At 38.6% G+C, this 22895-nt stretch overlaps 1 protein-coding gene across 4 annotated transcripts in view; it reads right to left on the minus strand.

Annotated features, from left to right (window-relative positions):
• Positions 1–22895, minus strand: part of RBM33 (RNA binding motif protein 33) — a 90060-nt gene that overhangs the window by 12905 nt on the left and 54260 nt on the right. For 3 of the 4 annotated variants that reach the window (XM_075212125.1, XM_075212124.1, XM_075212128.1), the window contains exons 11-17: positions 22089–22221; positions 20628–21367; positions 19224–19394; positions 18776–19030; positions 17102–17734; positions 8129–8401; positions 7795–7989 (exon numbers count right to left, since the gene is read on the minus strand). In XM_075212125.1, the coding sequence (XP_075068226.1) occupies positions 7795–7989; positions 8129–8401; positions 17102–17734; positions 18776–19030; positions 19224–19394; positions 20628–21367; positions 22089–22221 (2400 nt within the window). Of the gene's footprint in view, positions 1–2797; positions 2836–7794; positions 7990–8128; positions 8402–17101; positions 17735–18775; positions 19031–19223; positions 19395–20627; positions 21368–22088; positions 22222–22895 lie in introns of all 4 variants that reach the window. The other variant, XM_075212127.1, reaches the window with a different exon arrangement.

Consider the following 22895-nt stretch of genomic DNA (forward strand, 5'->3'; position numbering starts at 1 on the left):
CAGTATTTTGAAGAGTGGAAGAGTCATCATAAGACAATCCATCTTAGTAAATTGTTCTGGGGGCCATGATTGTCAGATGTGATCCACAATCTATTTTTGTCCCAGAAAAATGGTACAGTGATACTAGGGGTTCCAGCTTTTTTTTTTTTTTTTTTTTAAAAAAAAGAAGAAAAGTGTTACTGAATTATATGAATATTCATTTACACAGAGAGAGAGGAACCATGCAGAAGAAAACATTTCTATGCAAAGTTGTATGTGTAATACGCATATCAAAGGCACAATAACCTAAAGTACGCACAGCCTTATAAAAGAGTTATTATATACACATTTGTAAAAGTCTTAGGAAATCAAAACTGAGGACATGCTCCGTAGACTTAAGTCCATCAAAGGATACTGCATGGACATCAGCAGCTTCTACATGGCTGTATAAATAAAGAAGTATTGTAACCTATCAGGTTAATATGTGTGGGGATGGGTGACTCCTTTCCAAGGTGTCAATATTTTAGGCTATAATTGTTCTTTGCTTTACTCCCTTCTTTATTCAGCATAGATTTCTGTTGGCTCACCCTTTTCCTGGTGTACATATAAACACACACACATACATATACATATACACATACAAATGTGCACTATATACACCAACTTTATGGGGCAGATTCAATTCAGAGCGAAGTGTGGGTATCATCAATGTTCGGCTGCACACATTTCCGCTGATTATAGTAAGGAATCTCTGCCCCATATATCTATATATCTCTATATATCTCTATATATAGATCTATATCTATATCTATGATATTACACACCACACACACTTAAACTGGTTTAAAAATGAAAAAGGATGGTTGGTGTGCCTTTGATACACTATTAAAAAATATATCCCTGTCTGGTGATGAGAACTGCTTTATGTTGGTAAAGAAGAAACCAGGGACACCTGCAACTTCTGTGATGTAGAGTGAAAACGATTCTAAGGAGAGGTGAAATGAGTTAGAACAGTATTAAAATCTGATTAATTTAATAGTTACTATATAGTTGTATAAAATGATGCCATTTTACTAGAGTGCATCGTTTCCTTTACTACTGTTGTACTTAGGAAGTACAATATGTACTATTTTGCTTTCTCTCTGTTGAGTATTATAAATCATAAATAATCAGTCACTATTGCTGCAGATTTCTGACAAATTAATTACAATATGCTTCATGCCAATCAATCCAAACACATTAATATCAAAGTAATTGCTGTCCAACTCATTTGACATTTCCTTCCAAATCATTCTAGGAAGACAAAGTACTTAAGTTACTTTTGACTCCAGATACTTATGGCTGGTGTGAAAGAGCACAGCACTGACCTCCTCCATTACCCCATTAGGTAAGATGTCAACACACATTTTAATTATTAGATTTGTAATATCCAGCAATTACATGCTAACTAGCTCTGTGTGTGGTTCAAACATATCATTTCAGCTCGCATCAGGTAAATTGATGCCAAACAGCTTTATTTAAAGGGAAGTTTGGGAGAGCCATCCTGTTTTCCTGGGAAACTGGGCTGAAGGGTTCTGAGCTAAAATACAGCAGCGCAATCTACCAGCAGATGAGTAATCAGAACGAAACTATAATTTCACACATATAGTGGATTATATGACTCCAGCATGTCAAACCAAATTTGTTATGACATCCTGAAAAAATTGAGAGGAAACTACATTATACCAGGGAATTATTAAAGTCTGCTGACCACAACAGGGACAAATATACACTTTCCAATGAGGCTGCCAGTGAAACTGCAGTTTAAATGATATAAGTACATAATGTCCACGAACGTATTTACAAATAAGGTGCTCTGGTTTTTAACGTTGCATAACTTAGCTCTTATAGAGACACAATATACTTATTCAAAAATAATCAAAATTGAAGAACCTTTGAAGTAAAACAAAATGACTAAATATACAGTCATTTCTAGACATGTGCAATAAATAGCTACAGTAAATTAAAAAATCTGTGCTGGTATATACAAATACCATGTAATACCAAACATAAGAACTAAAATCCATTTCAGCAAAGGAGGAATGATATGATCCACTATAAGTTAAAACATTATACGTGTATATTGTTCACCAGTTAATATTTAGACTAGCGTATCAGCCTGAACAGGTTCTACATAACAGAAATGATACACTTCCCACACAGAGCAAGTCAGATGTATTAATATATGAAACCTGTTCCATAACTGCAAAGTAGTTTTTAGAAAAATGCACTATAGATATAACCAATGCCTCGAGATCAAAAAAAATCTGAATTCTTCTAAAAAAACAAACTATTTATGGCTCTGCATGATGAAAACAAAGATGGGAAAGAGATAGTAATTAAAATATATTTCAGCTTTCGTGTGCAAATTATAACCCACCTCACTAGTGCTAGACATATGAGGACTTCCTGCAATTGGCTGAGTGTTTTACAGTAACATCCAAAAATGAAAACGGCTCATATACCTTACTCATCTGTACTCCAAGCCAACTTTCCAACATTAAACACACTCTTGTAACTATGTATAAAGAAGAGCCTTCTGCCTAAGGTGGATCAGAGCAGGTGTGTGCAGGAGATTTTAAATGCAAAGTTTTGCATGGAGCACTTTTCCCCAATTAAATCAGCGCACAAAAAGTGAAATTTGACAATGTAGATACTAAAAAAATAAATAAAAATACATGGCTATTGAGAGGGTTAATTTACACAAACTACTTTGCAGATTCAAGTTCAGACAAATTATGATAGGAACAGCCATAATTGCAAGGATCAGATAACTTACATCATGGTAATCTGTCTTTGGGGTTCCAAAAACACGTGCTATGAAAGTACACAAATTTAAATTACAAGAGCAGCCTCCATTGCAAGTTGGCCAAGAACAATAGAATTCCAACACAAAACAAATCACTATTCAGTAACAGACAGATGTTGGGGGAATACAAATATTCATGTGCAGAGGGGGTTACATGGAAACGGGTACAGCTATCAAATATTTATGGCATTTCAAGCAGGACTACAAAAAACTTCAATGTAATTATAACTATATTATTTATTAAGGCCATTAAAACAAACCAGATGTGCAGTTGCTGGGCATGTGCATAAAGTATAAATCTGAGGCATTCATTATCTGCTGTACATAAAAAAACAGTTAATTCTTACACATGTTAATACAGGGTGTTTTGTAGAAAGCACATTTACATATGTGCATCTGCCACAGGTAAAGTACACTCGTTACTAAGGGGGTGACATAGTAGCAAGTTAAATTCCCTTTAAGCATGCATAGGATATTCAGGATTCTTAGCTACAAATCATTATCTCCATTTCAAAATATTTCTTTTTAGCAAACAAAAATGTTTGCCAAACAGACAAATGCTCACATACACTCAGTATGTCATGCGACAGAAGGGGGGAGGAGGAGTGTTACAGTACAGACTGAGCTCAGAGGGGTGTTCCAAAGCCACTCTGCTCCCTACATCACTGGTTGCCATGGTAAACCAGAATTGTAAATCATTACTAGAAACTTGAAGATAAAAAAGACAAAGGAAACGGCATATGCAACCGTTCCTCTTATAGCCTGTCACAGTGATATTAAAATAAAACATTCTTTCATGGGATTACTGGTTTAAACACTATGAAAAGTAAAACAGATTCTATCTATTTTCAGGACACTGATATTTAAAGAGCAGAGGAGAGTTTGCATGCAATAGAGGGCAATGATCCCTGTTTGTTCTCTTGAAATGGAATTATTACCCTGCCCCTGGAACAATTAGAACTGAGGGACAGTTATGTACTGTGTTCCTAAAACCCCAGCCGTAACAGTAAAATGTTGCATCACTAAGTAGAACAGACAAGTTCATTTTCTTATTTGCGGCTAATACAGGCTACTGGCTGGACTTTGGTCAGGCACAGCATGGCAACACATTTCCATGACAGAGAAAACCACAATCCAAGACCCATGTAACATTTGCAGTATTAATGGTCTTCAAAGTGATTAAGTGATAATACATATGTACTAGCAGCTTTTGCCTCTCAAGGCGATCACTGAAAAACAGAAGAAAAGTCTACACTTTGAGCGATAAACACACACGCATGTAAACAGGCAAAAAACACATTTTTTTTATATGGGACAGACATTGCTGGTAATGACAAATATTACAAAGTAACTAAGTATGATGGTCATTCATATTATAACATCCAATCAATCTTAAATTGATTAAATGGAGCTTCCCCAAATCCAACTGTAGCCACCGGGTTGTGCTATAGTGCCACAGGAACGTATATGTAAAGGTATTTAAATTAGTATCTACAGTAACATACTACAAATAGTCTCACTTTAAAGAGTTAAATGAGTTAATATAAAAAATGTAATCTTACTGTTAATTTTTTTAGCTTTAGATGGATTATTCCTCTAAGCAGTATGTGGCCATGGTCCTGAAGAATAGGTTATTGATGAACATATGCTTCTAAGAAGGTGTTCACTGATGCCAACCTGATTGTTAGCACCATGTTTACAGTGACAGTAACACAACTAAACACTGGACTAGATCATATCCTTTACCAGTTTATTTTCTGCAATTAGTTTGGAACTTTTTATAACACCACTTTTTGACTTCCCTTTTACTCCCATGACAAAAAGGAAACACAGAATGATGGTGTAATCCCCTTCTTCCTGCTCAATGCAGTATTGATAAGTTTATGAAAGTAACATGAGCTTACATAAGCTTGGTCAAAATACAAGTTTAAATTTGGGATTTGATTGCTGTGAACTGCAAATGAAGCAGATGGGATGTATAAAGCTGGGTACAAAAACAGGTTTTTCACCCCATTATTGCGCCAATCGCATGATAAACAACTGTTTGGTCTGATATCGCATTAGTGTGTATGCTCCCACGATCATATTTTAATCGTACCAAAGCACATCGTATCGTTTCATTTGGTTTTATAACCGGATTAAAAATCGATTGAACAATGTTGGGCAAATTCTGCAGTGTGTAGGCACATCTCCAGAGAGCTTACAGAGTCACAATCTTTTCAGCAGATAGTTAGGACGGATGAAGAGCACAGATCTGAAGGTAAATTGTGTAAAAAGTGTATACACATGAATCAGCATGCTGATTGGGACTGTCAGTCGTTGGTAATATCGTTAAGATATTGCATAGGGAGAATTGTTCTGTATTGTATACCTAGCTTTAGAGGGAGAGGAAACAAAGGATCTCATTTAAGGGAGGTCAGCTCAGCCATGGTTTGCGGGAGAATCATGTGGGGGTGGAGGAAGTGTTCAGATAAGGAACAATAAAAGGTGCCTGGGGTACAAGAATGGCTAGGTGCCAGCTCTTACTTGGGGATAAAAAGATGTAGCTGAAAAGCACATAAGGAATCTAAAAAGAAAAAGTAAAATGTTCATTAAAAAACAAAACAAACTTGGAGAAGGAAATGTACACGCTGATCAATTCAAATTATCTGAAGGTGGACAATCTATATCTGGATAAACTATTACAGGTCACTTCTCCTCAGTTATGTTTTTAACTCCTCACAATTAAAAGTGCAGTTGTTAAAACAGATTTTTAAAAATGATGTTTCAAGGATAAAACAGTGGTGGCTAGAGATTGCCCAGGGTGTGGGTCAGAAATGAACATTCTGCCTCTGGCTGCCTGGTTATTGCATTGGCTGTGTATGTAGTTAGCCAATCCTAATGCAAGGGCCCAGGTGATTCAAGCTATTTGTCTAGGTCATGCAAGTAGACCATTCATATAGCCAAACTGGCCGTGACATCACAAATGCTTATGACACTTCCTATATCTTACCCATTACATGGATAATACAGCAATTCCTTCATATAACACTCATCATCATTTATATAGCGCCAACATATTCCGTAGGCACTCATTGGCATTCCTCACTCTAATTATCACAGCACATTCACCCCATAACGGCACCATCTTTAATCCCTGTAACATTTATCTTCATATTTCTTTCCATTTCAAAAGAGCTTATTCAGACTACTATGCTCTACTGCCTCCATGTCTGAAACCGCTCACCGATCTTTGAAGTATCCTAACACTTCAGTCAAATTAAAATATGGTTACAAAAACTGCAACCCGATAAGACTCATTGCAACCCATCCAATTGTTGGCTTTCTATTCTATTGTGCAATACATAAAGGTCCTCCCTATCCTTGAAATACCTACACTATTTACATAGGAGTTAAACTCAAACTCACAACCTATACTAAAGCTGGGTACACACTACACCGTTTTCGTCCAATAATCGGCTCAAACAGCCGACATACGACCGCTCGTTCAAAAGTCGGGTCAGTGTGTACAGTGACACGATGGTCGAAAGTCTGCCCAAATGGACGATTATCGCCTCATTTGGTTGGTTGTACCGTTTAATATTTTCGTTCCAATCTAGTTTCCGCTGTGTAGTGTGTATAAACTTCCGACTGATCCACAACAGTGAGTACGAAATTACAGTCATTGCTCACGACAACATGGCTGTAAAAAGTCGCTAAAGGGACATCCGCTCTTCCCTTTATCGTCCTAAACAAGGCTAGTGTGTATGCAGTCCATGGACCGAGCGATCGGACCATCGGTCGCATGTAAAATTGCTCGGCATAAAAAGTTGGTCGAAATTTCTGTAGTGTGTACCCAGCTTTACAAAGCCCACATCACCCATCATCATCAACAAATACAAATCATTCTGTCACTACTTGCACTCACACAGTGAACGAATCAAACAATCCACTAGAAAATTACACGCACTATAAAATGTCTTTTCACTGAATATACTGTTTACCAAATAAAATGTGTGATAGTTTACCCTATACGCTCTTAAATAATCAGTTTTTGGGGGTTTTGGTATTTAACAAGTACTGCATAGTCATAGGTAATATAAACACACATGTATAGATCCATCTCTATCAAAGAATTGTAATACAACATACATCTGCCACTTGAAACAGACCTTTTTAGAATAGCGTTTAAAAATAAAGCAAACCTAACTTCATTCACATAATCCCAATTCCCAATGGAAGGTCTGAGAAAACCTACAAGTAGGCCTTGAAAAGTAGCTTGTAAAATCTAGTAAAACCTGAATGTTTAACCCATGAGTACGCAGCCTCACCCCACCTCCCTCACAATAAAAATCAAGATTTCTGTAATAACAAATTGTCAGTTTTGTAAGACCTGAAACGCCTAATTGTCCAAAATTTGAGCAACAACTGTTATTAGCCAAATGTCAAATCTAAAGTTCAAAAGACACTTTAGGGATGGTATTCACTCCAGACCTGTAAAGCTGGAGATAATAGGGAAAATACTTGACATCAGAAAACAGTGTCCAAATTATTTCACAAAGTGACAATGCAACAAAAAGATACAGATAGGATCTCTCAAAATGCGTTTTTCCTTTGCACAGTTCTCTATAAATGCCCTAATATTGTATATATAAAACTAGCATATCGTATGCAGTTAACTCAGATGCAGTTGTGGATAAAAAAAAACATGATGGCACTCCAGGCCTGTCAATGAAGCAATGTTCCTATTGCTACATATCAGCAACCAGAGAGTTTACGAAACAATGGGCTATCGGTTTAATGTTGGATAACACTGACCAAGACGCTCCTGGCTCCTGCAAGTGCTTCAGAAAAAGGATTACATTATACTTCCTCTATATTACCACAGGCTACTGTTAACCTTGTTGTTGAAATAATTCAGTGCTGCTACAATTTAAAGGTTTAAATTTCAGGGTGGAGATCTAAGGCTGTCTCCAAGGGTGACCTACCTGAATTGGTCCTACTGACATCAGCAAGTTTCTCAATTGGTGATCAGTGGTTGATGAAGAAAGCCCTTCAACTGACACTACACAAGGCTGAGGCTTGCACTCCACAACGCGAAGGTTCTGTTTATTAGGCATCAGGCGTCCTCGGCCCATCTGTCCACCTACTCCTCTGCCTCTCCCTCTCCCTCGCATAATGACCTGCCAACAATACAGCGTGCAAAGTTAGTTTGTCCTTTATCAGTTCTTACATATCAACAGATGAACAGCTCTACAGAGTCTGGAAAACAATGCAGATACAGAATGCGATTCTGCGTCACTAAACAGAATGGTAATGTACCTTAGTTGGTGGGTGCTGTCCTTGGATGCTGTTTACCACATAGGGGACTGTGGACTCTGTCATAGATTGCTGTGGACGGGGTTTGACTTGATACTGCTGTTGATACTGCTGATGTTGCTGAACACTTCCTTTTCCCAATGTTACTTTCCTTACAGGTCCTGTTTTCTGTTGAACACGCTGTTGAAATTGTGGCCTTTGCTGAGGCTGAATTCTCTGCTGAGGAGGCTGTATTTGTGGATTGCCTTCTGAAGACTGCACCGAAACACACTCTTCCTGCAAAAAACACATTGTGCCCCTTAGTATTAAAACACAGTCAGTGGGTCTGTGATAAAACAATACTGTTGTTAAGATGACCTTTATGTAATTAGCTTTTCCCTCAGAATGTAGTACAAAAGCAATATACCCATTTAAAAGAAAGCCATTTATATCTATGAAGCAGGATTTAACCAGTGTTCTCCCCATGCTTTATTTGCCAGGCGCTCTGCCCAGCCAAAAAATACCCTTCCGCAAGGCACCAGGAACTCACTACTCGCTGTGATGAGCCGACCGACAGGCAGTGACCCTTGCTGCCTGGCACTCTTGTGACGTGGCCGAAAGTCACGCAGCGCGGCTTTCAGCCGAGTCACGAAAAACATATGTAAGGATTCAGGTGGATACTTTGACAAAAGATTGCTTCATGCTCCTATCAGCAACCCAAAACCTTATCTGACGCAGTCTGGGTACACACTGTAAAGCTGACAATACATATTAGTGATTTAAATGGCCAATTTGGTAATTATTTAGTTGAAATTGGCTTAAAAATAGTACCATATATGCCACCAAAACAGACAATACTGATCAAATCTGTTTATATCAATACAGAATTTAAAATAAATATATCAACAGCTATCGCTGAACTGCTGGACACAAAACAGGGTTACGCAAAACGAAGGCTGAGTGAAAATAACCGTCCATTCACAGGGCAGCTTCAGCCTTACACTGCTCAAGCTATTGGTCCATATCTTGAACAGGTGAGATCCATCATTGAAATAGCTGTTGAGTTTATGGCTTATTTACAGTGGCTGACTCAATGCTGTTCATACCTTGGTTATAAAGTAATACTCCATTGCAGCTCCAAATAATTCTCTCTCTATAGTTTTGCTTTTAGGCTTGCTCTTCAATTTAAAGTATATACCCTCTTACAAATACTGCGCAGTTTACACTTGCAGTCACAAATAAACTGTTGAGAAAGTAAAGGCCAGGTGGGCAGCAGAATAAGATAATCTGGCTAGAGTAACCACTAGAGTTTAGTCTTTACTGCATTGCATCTAGTACATAGATTTGTTTGGTTTTTTTAAAGATTTTATTTTCGCAAAGGTCAACATTAAACATCAGTCAAGGACGCATTGTGTTACAATAGACTTATTCAGGAGATAAAACAATTAGCGTCCATCAGAAAAAATGAAAAATCAAGGTGTTGACCTAATTTTATAATAAATATAGAAGGGAGAAGCAACAAAAGAAAGTTAGACAGCAGTAAGTGGACAGGACAGGGGGCGGTGTGGCAGGCCGCCATAAGGTAAAAAGGAAAGACAGCAGAGCAAAAGAACGAAAAAAAGGGAGGGAGACGTGGGAAAGGTGAGGTAAAGGGTAGAGGAGAGGATCCAAGAGGAATGCTGTTGAAAAGTCATGTGACAAAGGGAATTTGAAAGTATGACATGCACGGCGCCCACACTTTATTAAATGATCTAGAAGTACTGCGAATAATACATGTCATATTCCATTTTATACGAGTACCATATTACCATATTCTGCTAGTAATTGTTTGCATGGTTGGCGCAGCGGGCCGTTTGCAATCAGTGGCGATTTGACACAGGGCTGCAAAAACTATGTGACGAAACATCTTCATTTGATGTTTGGTAGCGATGGAATCCCAAGAGGGAGAAGGAAAAACCTACAGCAGAAGGGGATGTCAATTTGCAGCAGCTGTGACGCAAAGTTCCTAAGTTCCGTCCAGAATGGGGGAGAAGCTTGGGACATTTCCACCATATATGGAGGAAGGATCCTTGCGTCATACTTTCTCTACGGCATGTGCTGTACGAGTCCAGGAAGATTTTTTGTCATTTGGTTGGGACCAAAGTACCATCGATAAAGAAGCTTATATGCGTTTTCTTTCAATTTTACACAAATTGAACTAGAGGCTGTGCTGGCTCTTATTTCCTCGCAATCTTCGGGTCCTCCCATGTCTTCCTCCCAAGCCCGTTCATGAGCACCTTGACCGTCCATATCAGGGATTCTGAGTTCCCGATTTAGTAGTAATATGAGACCTTTGGTAGAGGACCGCCCGAGGGAAAGCCACTCAAAAAAGGTCAACAGCCTGATACTTAAAGTTAATTTAGTGGTAGAAAGAAAATTTCATAGTTGTAGATATTGGAAAAAAAAAAAGGGTGTTGGGAATGTTAAACTTTGTTTTTAAGTCATCGAATGAGGGAAAAGTAGTGTCTTTAGTGAGATCATTGAGAAAACGAACATCTTTCCGTTTCCAAAGTTCGAAGGATGGACACCGGTGTTTTTTTTTTTTTTTTTAATTACACTTTTCCACAATTATTTGTGGTTCTAATTATACCACCATGAGTGTTCTTGTGTTTTAACTAGACATTCCAGGATTAATTTGGTACGATATGCACTTTTGGGACTTTATACTGAGGATTATTATTTCTCGTTTAAGCACTGGTCTAAGATAGATAGATAGATATAGAGAGAGATATTTGATCTCTCTCTATATCTATATACAAACACACACACGCATATATACACACACTTACATACAGAAATATATGAATACACAAACATTTACTGCAGCATGTACCACTGTGGGAACGGATTTAAAATGTGTGCTGCCCAGACTTACATTTGTAGTCATGGTATTCCATGTTCTTGGCCCAGTAGTCATTTAAAAGTGCCAGCCTAAATTTATTTGCCGATTCTTAGTACAGAACGGGCAGAGCTGCATGTAGCTGGCTCCAGGGCTATGGCAAGGACACATTTTTAGGTGGTAGAGTAGTTTTAAGAAAAACAACTTTCACATAAAAGTTTAAAAAAATAAATAGTTCAAAACCCAACTACCCAAATACTTGCCTGGTATTGGAAATATAAAAATGACATTTTGCATTAAATCATTGTCACACAAATTAGTAGTATTGAAAGTTAGCAGAACACGGAAATAGTTATGACTTTACATAAATTCGCAGAAGAAAGGCAAGCTGTTTGTGTAATATAAAAATAAAGATGTTTTCAATAGCAGAGCACGTTTCAGATGGATGGTGCTGTACAATGAAGATGAAAAGAACTGCCAAAGCCTTCAGTGTGCTAAGTGTTCTGATACAAAGTGCTGCTGCTGTCAGGTTCCTCCAATTTGACAGATCAAATCTTATTTTCCTTCTCAAACCTCATGAAGAGATACTGCCAACATACATTCAGTGTGAGCAAATTGATTAATCCTTCTCAACAGATCACACATCTCTTGATTACAACTAGGAGACGTTAAGCAGCATTATTCTGAAGTGACAACACTTGACAAATTCCCAAACCACCTCGCTCAGCCTATTGTAGCTGGCATTAACCCCAATGAAAAATTAATTTCCCTTATCTTCTCCTAAGCCCCAAAATCCAAATCCTCCAAACAGACGACTCTTTCTGTAAAGGTATTATGAAAACCTCAGAAAGATTAATTACATGTCTTCAGGTGACATTAAATTAATTTCGGTGCTCATGACAGACATTTGATAGTGCATATTGAGAGGACAGATAACATTGTCAGGATACACAGCAGGACACTGGAGCGGTGTCCCAGGGCAGCATCTTATGAATTGTGCTGTGATAAGACCAATACCTCACTGTCATTGGCAGAGTTACCCATCTTGCAAATCTAAAGACACAGATTTCTATAAGGTCTGACAATGCTATGGCCTTGCAATAAACACATTCCCTAACCAGTCAGGAAGATGAAATAGAAGATTTAGTCTCTGAATAATATATTTTGCAGTGAGTCACTCAATAGCTCGACAGTTTCCAGCACCAACAAATATCCCTCTGATGGATAAGACGGGATGAGTGGAAAAAAAGGGACATATTAACATGGTGGTAACATACATACACACAGATAGGAAATCAAAATAAGGGAAGCAAAATAATGTGTTTGTGCGTTTTTTATCTTACTAGGGATTTTCAAACAGTCCCAGTTCTTTAAATACAAGAACGAAGCACTAAACCAAAAAGACTAAATTTCTATAAATACATCCACTGATATATATAAAATGGATATGCAGTGAAGGCTTTTTGTAATAATAATTTTAGAAGCACACAAAACTTGCTACAAGTTCTCTGCCTCTTCTTTACCACAACAAGCAGAACACATGTAAAATCTATCCTTACATTTAGATAGGAAATATGAGGGGGATGCACACAATCCCTCAAATACAATATAAAATATTGATAAGGGAATGTACCGTTTCACATGACTGTACATATGTGTGTACACACACACACACACACACACACACACACACGAGACAAAGTTTTCCAAAAGTTTGTGAAATATTACAAATTAATCCTTCTCTTTAAAAAGGGTACATTTGCACAAGAAGCCATTTATTCACCCATCTTTGGTTCGGAGATTTCTATTCATTCAGAATTAAAAATCTAAGCAGCAGATGAAGATAAAAGGTTGCACTTCTTTGGTCCTGAACGACTGGTACATCTGTGTCATCCTCAACTTGTAGTGTAAATATTGTAGGATCTTCCTCATGGACTATCAACACGGCAACCATGTCTTTAATAAGACCTTTATTCTAGATAACCAATGCTCCCCTAAAAAGGACTGAGGATATCTCCGGTTGTAAATTCCTCCACCTGGATCTTCCAGGTATACACTTAACTGTGATCTTGATCACTTTAAGCCTTGAAGATGTCTACCATACATGTTTTTAATCCACCTGTTAATGTCTGCATCTCTCAGAGTGCTACTTTTTATCTTGCTGTCTGCAGGTGTCAAAAATAGCCCCTATGGCTACCAAGAGGTATTCCCCCAGGCAGCACAAAATCTGTTCTTTGCTTTAGCTGTCCTCATCTTGTATGGTTCTGCAGTTCTGTCTAGGAGCTTATTTCGTTTTGGCTACTGAGTGAATTATTGTATGTAGCACCAAAAACATACTCCATGCTGAAATATATGCCGATACTGCTGCCAACAGAACCCCGACACTTGCCTCGTTTAGCACTAGTACGCTTCCAACCTCCAATATGAATGTGCAGAGGGAGGCCACAACTCTTGTCCATGTGCCGTCGTAATGGCGAGTGTTTCATGATGAAGCTATTAAGCACGCGTGTGCCTGCTCACAGCAGATCAATTACAAATTTCAACCTGCATATGCATAAAATATTGATAGACTTAGGAAACAGAAGCTAGAATAGAACTATATCAATTTTTCCTTTCTAAAAACTAAGTAACCAGTGCCTCTAGAAAATGCATTTGAGTCAGCTTTGTTTTGCCCATACGGTGATTCCCATAGATGTCAGTGTGCCGATCCTCTCTGGCTCCTTAGTATGACAAATTGAAAAACACAAGAAAGTGCAATTTGTCCAACTTACATGATTCCAGTAACCTCATGGGGCAGAGCTTTGACATGTAGTTCATACAAAACGTTAAAATGCACCTGTCAACTGGGCGTTAAGGAATCCAAGTTTATAGGCTGAAGCAGTATAAAGCGTATTAACATACTTGGAATTGATGACTCCAGTATTCATTACAAAAGGAGGGTGAGAATTGTTTACAGGACCACTAAAAAGCAGCATTATTTATTTTATCCTGCATAATATTGTGTAGGTTGTGGACTTGTTTCTCCAGCACATCCCACAGATGCTCGATTGGATTGAGATCTGGGGAATTTGGAGGCCAATTTAACACCTTGAACTCTGCATGTTTCTTAAACCTTTACTGAACATTTTTTTCAGTGTGGCAGGGGTCATTATCCTGCTAAAGAGGCCACTGCCATCAGGGAATAGCGTTTCCATGAAGGGGTGTACTAGGCCTTCAACAATATTTAGGTGGCTGGTACGTGTCAAAGTAACATTCACATTATAGCCAGGACACAAGGTTTCCCAGCAGAACATTGCTCAGAGCATCACAATACCTCCGTTGGCTTGCCTTCTTCCCATAGTGCATCCTGGCGTCATCTCTTCCCCAGGTAAATGACACACACATACCCGGCCATCCACATGATGTAAAAGAAAAAGTGATTCAGACCAGGCCACCTTCTTCCATTGCTCCATGGTCCCGAACTGGCCTTCACGTACCCATTGTAGGCACTTTCGGCGATGGACAGGGGTCAGCATGGCACTCTGCCGCGACTAGGCAACAAGCTGCAATGTACTATATTCTTTTGATACCATTCCATCATAACCAGCATTAACTTTTGCAGCAATTTATGCTACAATAGCTCTTCTGTGGGATTGGACTAGATGGGCTAGCGCATCAACGAGGCTTGGGTACCCATGACCCTGTCTCCAGGTTCACTGTTGCCCTTCCTTGGCCCACTTTTGGTAGGTACTAACCACGGCATACCGGGAACACCACAAAAGAAATGCCGTTTTGAAGATGCTCTGTCCGAATCATGTAGCCATCACAATTTGGCTCTTGTCAAAGTCGCTCAGATCCTTACGCTTGCACATTTTTCCTGCTTCCAACACAAACTTCAAGAACAGACTTGTTCACTTGCTCCCTAATATATCTTGACAGGTACCATTGTAACAAGATATCAATGAAATTCACGGAAGGATTTCGATATAGATATATCTATCTATATAAAGCACCACATCGTTGTGAGCCTGCCCCCCTTCTCCCAATAAAGCACACTGCAGCAGTGTATCAACCTAATATACCGCAAAGGGACATTCCCCCTGCTCCCCCCTTATATTTTACATATAATTTTGCGAATAGTACATAATTCTGTGAATGCTATTGGCAGTGCATCAAATAAAGGTAACTTGTGATTTAGGTTTAGTGGCCCTGTACAGGGTCATTTACACTTATTACCATTTACATAATAATACATGCATGAAAGGCATATTAAAAGTATGCCAAATAAGAGTCAATGGTGTCACTCACACCACTGTATTATAAAATGCTAATGCTGTGTTTAAAAATTTTAGAACATGACACAACCCACTGCTCATATATGTTAAAGGAGCATTATTGGCAATATTGTGTTTGTAAAACACTAACACATGAAAAATATCTAAAGAGCGCATTCGATTTTATGTTGAAGTTTTCCCAGCTCATGTGTGAATGAGTACTAATGAACTCTTCTACTTGCAAAGCTCAAGCAACAGAGTTTAATTTGCAGACCCACCGTGTCAAATCAGAGCAGAGCATCTGTGAATGTTTATAAAGAGCAAAAGAGAAACAACATATACTACTGATGTAACTGCTGCATTTATAAAAGTTTTCAGAAAAGAAACCACACATGAGGATGTACACCAATATATGGTAGAAAATAAAACAGTACTCCCAGTTTTTCAATCTGTTTTCAGTTACTGACTGAAATACATGTTTCACACACATTAAACATGGCACTTACAGGGTAGCATTAAACCAAACTGTAGACCATCTCAAACAGATGGGTAGTGGGGAAGGGGAGGGGGGGTAATTTTGATTAAATAAGGAAATTAATATTAAACAGTAAAACGCTTCCTAAAACTGAGAAGACAACAATGTAGCAAATGGCTTTTACATTTGGAGAATATGCTTATTCAAGCAAAGATAATGTATTAATCTAGGGGACAGATTTATGCCCAGTGGCCTTAAGGAAGAAACTCTGTGGGGGTTTCCCTTTGTCTACAGCACAATTTTCTGCAATAATAAACAGTAGAATGGCTCAACTTTGCTGATAGAAGAAGGAAAATGATTAATACTGTCCGCTTAATCTTTGCAGATAATTTAGAAATAAAATCCTTGTTTGCATTCCCATCTACCAATTTCTCCAGTTTGTCCTACGGGGTTAAGTATCTTTGAAAACATATGGGTGATCAATCTAAAATGTTTGGCGATCAGTGACATCCTCAAGTGGCGAGCACAATTAAATGACAATCTGTCTGCCAGGAAGCCTTTCCTACTCGCTCCCCACTCTCTCCTTTGCATTCGGTTAGACGACGATCCTTTCTTTAGCCATGAAGGCCCTCAAGTAATAAGACATCCACAAAATGTTGGTGCATCTGTGTTTCATTTTACTGATAAGTTACCAGAAAGCGGCATGGGAAAGAGAAGGCTTCACATCACAAATTAACATTGTATAATGCTATTTTTAAAGGATTAGTAACCTTTTGACATGAAAACTATCTACTGCAGGGTGGACACATGTCCAGGTCACACCCAGTCTTGGAGCAAGCTTTAGACAGAGGAAAGGTGGAGCAAACAGAAAAAAGTAAAGAAAAGAATAGCAATTACATCATAACCAGGAAGAAGAAAATAAAACTTTTAGGTCAGTTATTATTTAGCTCGGATGTAACTCATCCGCGCATCATACATTACTTCTTTTCAATGTGCCAGCCTCAGTTGTGGAGCAAATGGCATTGTGTTATTTTAACACACAGTATATAAAAGTGTTTAAAAAAAAATAAAATGCTATTGTCTTTGACCACTGAACCCAATACAGAATTACCTATTTCTGTGGAACACACTAACACTCCGAAAGCACTGTCACATTTAAGTGAAATATCTTGATCAGATCTGTAATATATTCCACCAATTCTCCTGACCGTGAAAAAGGCAAATGATTGACAACTTCATCTTCGGAACGTCAAACAAACATTTGGTTTACACGTGTATTCCTAACAGTAACAACTGTTTACCATGCAATTCATCTTCACTTATATTCTAAGCCCTGGAAACAGTATTGCAACCACACTGAAATGGCAAAATCATAGCAGCTTTGGACTTACCGCTCCACACAACTTAATCACACGGACTTTTGTGGCTATTTGATCACCACTGCTGCTGTTTGACCTCTGCATGACTGTCCTCTTTGCACCTGTGGGTCTCTGCTCCTGCGGTTTCCCCTGAACTGGAGCTACTTTTACAGTCTGTTGCGACCCTAGTGGCATAGGGGATACGGCAGGGCACACCTGGATAACTTTTGAAAACTGGTTCTCTGGTGCTACCCTGTTCTGTACAGTTTGTTTAATCATTTTCTTCGGCTGCCCTTGAAATGCCACATTGCTTCCAGCATTCTGCAGCAGGGGAATTTTCTGAGGCAGGTTTGTAGGCAAGGTCTCTGGCTTTTTTGAAATCATTCTGTTTTTAACGTTCGGCCGCACCTGCGCAGTAATGTGAGGCAAGATCTGATTACAGTTATTTTCCACCTTTACGGTTTGATTATCCGGCTCAGATTGGCTTTGCTGCACACTGCTGGGCGGTTGTTGCTGCTGAGAAAGTCTTTCAAGCAGTTCTTTTTTCCTGGCTCCTGCCTGCTGTTGTCGTCGCAGCTCCTTCTGTTTCAGAATCTCCTCTCTTAAACGCTTCTGCTCTTCGATCTTTAAGCGATATTTTCTGGTCTCTTCATCTTCATCAGGGAACTATAAGGGAAAAAAAAAAAAAATACACACAAACCCTCTTTTAGTACACTAATTATGGGTGTTTTCTGCCATCATTGGTCATACTACCAACATCTCCCTCCATACAAATGGGCAGTAATTACTAGTTTGGACACGCACAGAAATTATTTTCAGCCCTCCATAAATACAGGATGAAAACTATGGAGATATAGCAGAGAGCCTGTCAGATCGCTTTATCTCATTCTCTCCTGACAAACTAACAAAAGGTAGGGAGGTAAATGACCTGAAAAGGTTTCATTAGAACTATTGATTTTTCTTACAGAATTTTAAAGCCTGATCTCAAACTCATTTGTCACACAATAATTGCTTATAATGAACACCACAAGTCAAGTGACTGACCTTGAACTCATGCACCCTTCTCAGGAATCAAAATGATGTCAACTGCAAAGCAGGAATATTAATGTTACACTACAAAGACTTATTATTCTGTGTTCATGCCTTCTATGGATGGAAATAATAAGCAGCAAATAACCTTTGTTCGGTCTGGGCACTCTACTAGGCAGCCAAATACACTGTATTAGTTTACAGCTTATTAGGAGATGAGTCCTTAACTTTGAAATGGGTATTTCAAAACAAGCGTCTTACAGCAGACTTTTCCAGTTTCAAAAAACTAAAAGAAAATACAAGTGAAATAAAGTTTGGATACATAACTACATGGAATATATAATTTTTTTTTAACTACTACATTCCCATCACTACAAACATGCAGTTCATTGTGTAGCTTGTGCTTTTAAAAGGCAACGAGGGTTCAAAATTTAGCTCATGAAGTTTACAGATCATGTCTGGTTAGCCAGAGGTGAGACAGCTAAATTAAGATGATCAGACCAAGGCTAAAAATCAGAATCCTGAATCAGAGGAAAACGGTTTTGGAAGTTCCCCAATATTACATTTAAAGAAAGAAAATAAGAGGCCGAAAATAACGAGGGGGTCACATCTCCAACCTGCAAGGACATTCAGCGACTGCAGAGATTAAAGTGACAATGTGCCTGTAATGCTACTTGCCTGTTCTTTAGCTTCTTCCTTTGCCGGGCTGGTAGTGTTCATGGGCTTGATCGCTTGTGCATTTCCAAATCCCGCTAACCTGGCTTGTGGCGCTGTGGTGCCCACTGGTCTGACCTGAGCAGCAGGAGCAGACTCTGATTTCCTCTTCATATCTATAGCATGAGAGGGTGCTATGGGCAACTCCCGCAAGTTGCTATTCCTTAGGTGTGTAGTTTGCAGATTGTGACTTTTCGCCATATTCTGAATTGGCATATTCTAAAAATCACATTTCAAACAATGTTTTAGTTTTCTAAAATCAAGTATAAAAACAAAAAACGTATAGAATTAGACATGTTCTATAAGTAGGATATAAAAAAACCCGATTTTTTTAAGTTTCATCATGGAAACATTCTATGTAGTATAACAACCTTGGTATCTTATTTGGATAAAGATGGACTGCTACACATACCTGTCTCTGTTTCAGAGGACCATGCCGCTGCTGCCCTGGCATTCTGTGTGAAGGTGTCTGGGGAGTCCGTGCTCTAAATGGAGGCGGCTGCTGCAATGACATCTGAGGCTTTGGTGGTCCTCCAAGGTGGTGATGCTGATGCACATTCTGTATAGGAGGTTGCATGGGGCCCTGCAAAAAACACAGACTTACAACCAAATAATTAGACTTACACAATTAAACATTAAAGTTTAATATATGTGAAGGCAGAATATGTGAATATTTATGCACATCCCCTTAGCTGAAGAAGCCCAGATAAGTTATTCTTAATAAATGTAAGATTCATATAAGTGCACAAGTATTTCATACACTCTCTATGGGTAAAATGAGGATTTCACATTTAGGGGCATATTCAATTAGCCTCGATGTTCTTCTGGTACTACCTCGACATCCAGGATCTCTCCTCGCTCCCCTATGGGGGGAGGAGGGGTGGCGAAGAGAAACCCATGATGGTACATCGCCGGAGTGCCTTCGTAACCGTTCTGGAGGCATTCCGCTACTAACTGAATATGCCCCTTATAGCAAAGGCTCTGCATTTTCAAGCTGAACGTACATGAAATTACGGGAGTGTTTATACTGGTTTAAACATCTACACCATGTTCAGCAGGTTGCCTTGAGGTGCTTTTATAACTTAAAAGGCAGACCATGACTAACTACCTTGCTGTTGCAGAAGTAAATCGGGAAGGTCATGGTGGCTAAAAGCATTACTTTCTTAGCTGTTTGACCTGTGATAGAACTGGATAGGATACTAAAATAAGAGCCTCCTTTGTCAGTACTGGAGTGTGTGTAGTAAAACTGTAGTTCCAGTAGAAGGTCAGGTTAACTGAACCACCCTCAGCTTTAACATTTAGCGGTGCTTTAAAGACAACTGAATAATCTTATATTTACTCTCACAAATATGTCACAACTTGCAGCCTATACAAGAGGTTAAGAAAAGGACTACACTGCTGGCCAGACAGCAAACACTAGAGTCTTTAAGTAGCAAGTTGGTGCTGCACACAATAAAAACAAAAAGCTCCCTTGTTGAGCCAGTGAAGTGAGGTTACCAACATGAAGCAGTAGATATCTAGAAGACGACTTTTGTAAATGTGTATACACAATGGACCTGCTTACAGATATCAGATCATTTGCAATGCCCAATACCTATTTTGTTTAACTACAGAATATTTTTTTTATAAAAAAATGTTAAAACTTTAACAATTAACACAAATCCATCCTACATGAAGTTTGAACTCATTGTACTTTTTCAAACGTATTTAATTATGGAACTTGACAAATTTACCAAGTATTTCTATTTAAAACCATAATAAAGCCTTGTCTTAACTAAAAGAGCTTATTTTTTCCTACAAGACAACCTATACAAACCTGCATATTTGACTGTGTGTGAGGCATAAATGGCTGCCCATGACCTGGTGGGAACTGCTGTCTTGGTGGAACAAAGTGTCTTAAGCTTGCTGAAGGTTGATTGAAAGGAGGCATTCCCAGTGGGCTTGGAGATGGCATGTTGATACGCACAGGACGTTCTCTTGAAAATCCTGGGGAGTTGAATCCTGGCTGAGGTCCAGGGCCATGAGGGAAGTTTGGTTGTGGACCCGATCCTGGCTGATTAAATCCTGGCTGAGGTCCAGAGTTTGGCTGGTTAAAACCTGGCTGGTTAAGTCCTGGTATGTTAAATGGTGGCTGAGGGCCAGACTGGTTAAACCCAGGCGGAGGGTTTGAATGGTTAAAATTTGGCTGATTAAAACCTGGTTGATTTCCCGATGGGTTAAAGCCAGACTGAGGACCTTGCGGGTTAAATCCAGACTGAGGACCTTGAGGGTTAAAGCCAGATTGAGGTCCTTGAGGGTTAAAGCCAGGCTGATTAAAGCCTGCTTGTGGAGCAGGTGGATTAAAGCTCGTCTGTGGACCAGGTCCAGGCGGATTAAAGTTTGTTTGAGGCTGACTAAATCTAGGCTGTGGGCCTGGTTGGTTGAAAGTTTGACCAGGTGGATTGAATGGTGGTGGATTCTGGTTGGGTACTGGGTGGTTGCTGCTCAAAAGTGGAGGTGGAGGACCTGGAGGAGGATTTCTCTGATCAAATATATGATGGTTAGGAAACCGTGGTTCTGTAAAAACAGAAAATACACTAGAAGATTCAGTAGATCTTTAACAAACAAAACATTTACATTCACTCACAGGATACAGGAATTTTGTTAATAACTATACTTAAGACGACAAACACAGCTTTAAAAAAAAATAACAAAATTGTCTCTAGTCCAAATAACTTGCAACTAGTAACGGCTGTAGTCTTTATTTCACATTAACATTCTGTAAGAGATAGTGACTCTGTGCTCATCTAGAATTTATTTTTTATAGAACTGGACACTTGATTTGATTAGCTCCAAAAAGTAATTAGTGACAAAAAGTCAAAACAAATACAATACTGTGGCAGCTTATAATTAATTGTCCGGCCACTGTAAATAGCTGCATTTATTATCTTTAAGACATATATAAACTTGTGGCAGGACGTTGATGGGGCAAGTAATCACGATGTATGGTTAACATTCATTTGAAATAACACTCCATTCTAGAAAGATAATAAAATGTAAGATATAAATATGAAAAGTTTGCATGGCAAGACAGATGCAAAAATATCCAGGGGATAAATAACTCGAAAAATGCAGCAATAATTTGCATCTATGTACAGAATTTACCTTGTTCTGCCAAAGTAAAATTAAAAAGTATTCAGAGGAATCCAAGAACCTGTGCCCTAGTTATCATTAATATAATCTCTCCCATTCTACAGACAGTTAAAATAGGCAAGCAGAAGTGTCAAAACAAATTTACCTCCCATAAAGAAGGGTTCTCGCTCAGGTTGGGGTGGTGGCGGAGGCGGGTTTCTCCATTGTTCCTGAAGCCTTGGAGGCTGATTGAAGTTGCCTGGCACAGGATTTGGGACATGCGAAAACTCTGGCATACCCTAATATAACAAACAAAACAAAAAGTTATATAAAAAAAAACACCAAACAGTCTCACAGCACAGCAGTAAAACAAAACGCTAACATTTAAACTACTTTGGCAACATTAAACAAAAGTAACTTAATTCCATGCTATCAATTACAGATAATTTGCTCTATTAAAAAAAAAATCTGTTCTATGGAGCTAGGTCTTAACGGAACTACAAATTCCTCATTAACCATGGCTTTTCGATTCATAATACTCAATCCAGCCTACCTCCTCAACAACAGGAGATAAGGTAGCCCTAATCCTTTTATAGAATTATACCCTATTTTTCTCCTTCTTTTATCCCCTTAAATATCCATCTAGTTAAAAAAAATTAACATTCTCTCACACACAATCACTACACAAATTACACTTTACATTTCCACATCTCTTGTTAATTACATGATGCTATCTACAGTAATCTATTCAAGGCCTGCAGATAACTTGGCCTACCAGTGAAAAGAAATTAAACTTAGCATAAATTGCTTAAGCACAAAGTTAATCTTAAAGAGAAAACCAGAAGAAAGAGAATCTAACAGCCTTTATGAGACTTATCAGCTTCACAGAAAGGGTCACTCACACTTTCACAGGACTAATTAAATGTGTTAAAGTCTTTGTAACTTAATGAATCTTTCAATAAATTACTTCCAA

The sequence above is a fragment of the Mixophyes fleayi genome, chromosome 5, assembly GCF_038048845.1.
Source record: "Mixophyes fleayi isolate aMixFle1 chromosome 5, aMixFle1.hap1, whole genome shotgun sequence".
Lineage (NCBI taxonomy): Eukaryota > Metazoa > Chordata > Amphibia > Anura > Limnodynastidae > Mixophyes > Mixophyes fleayi.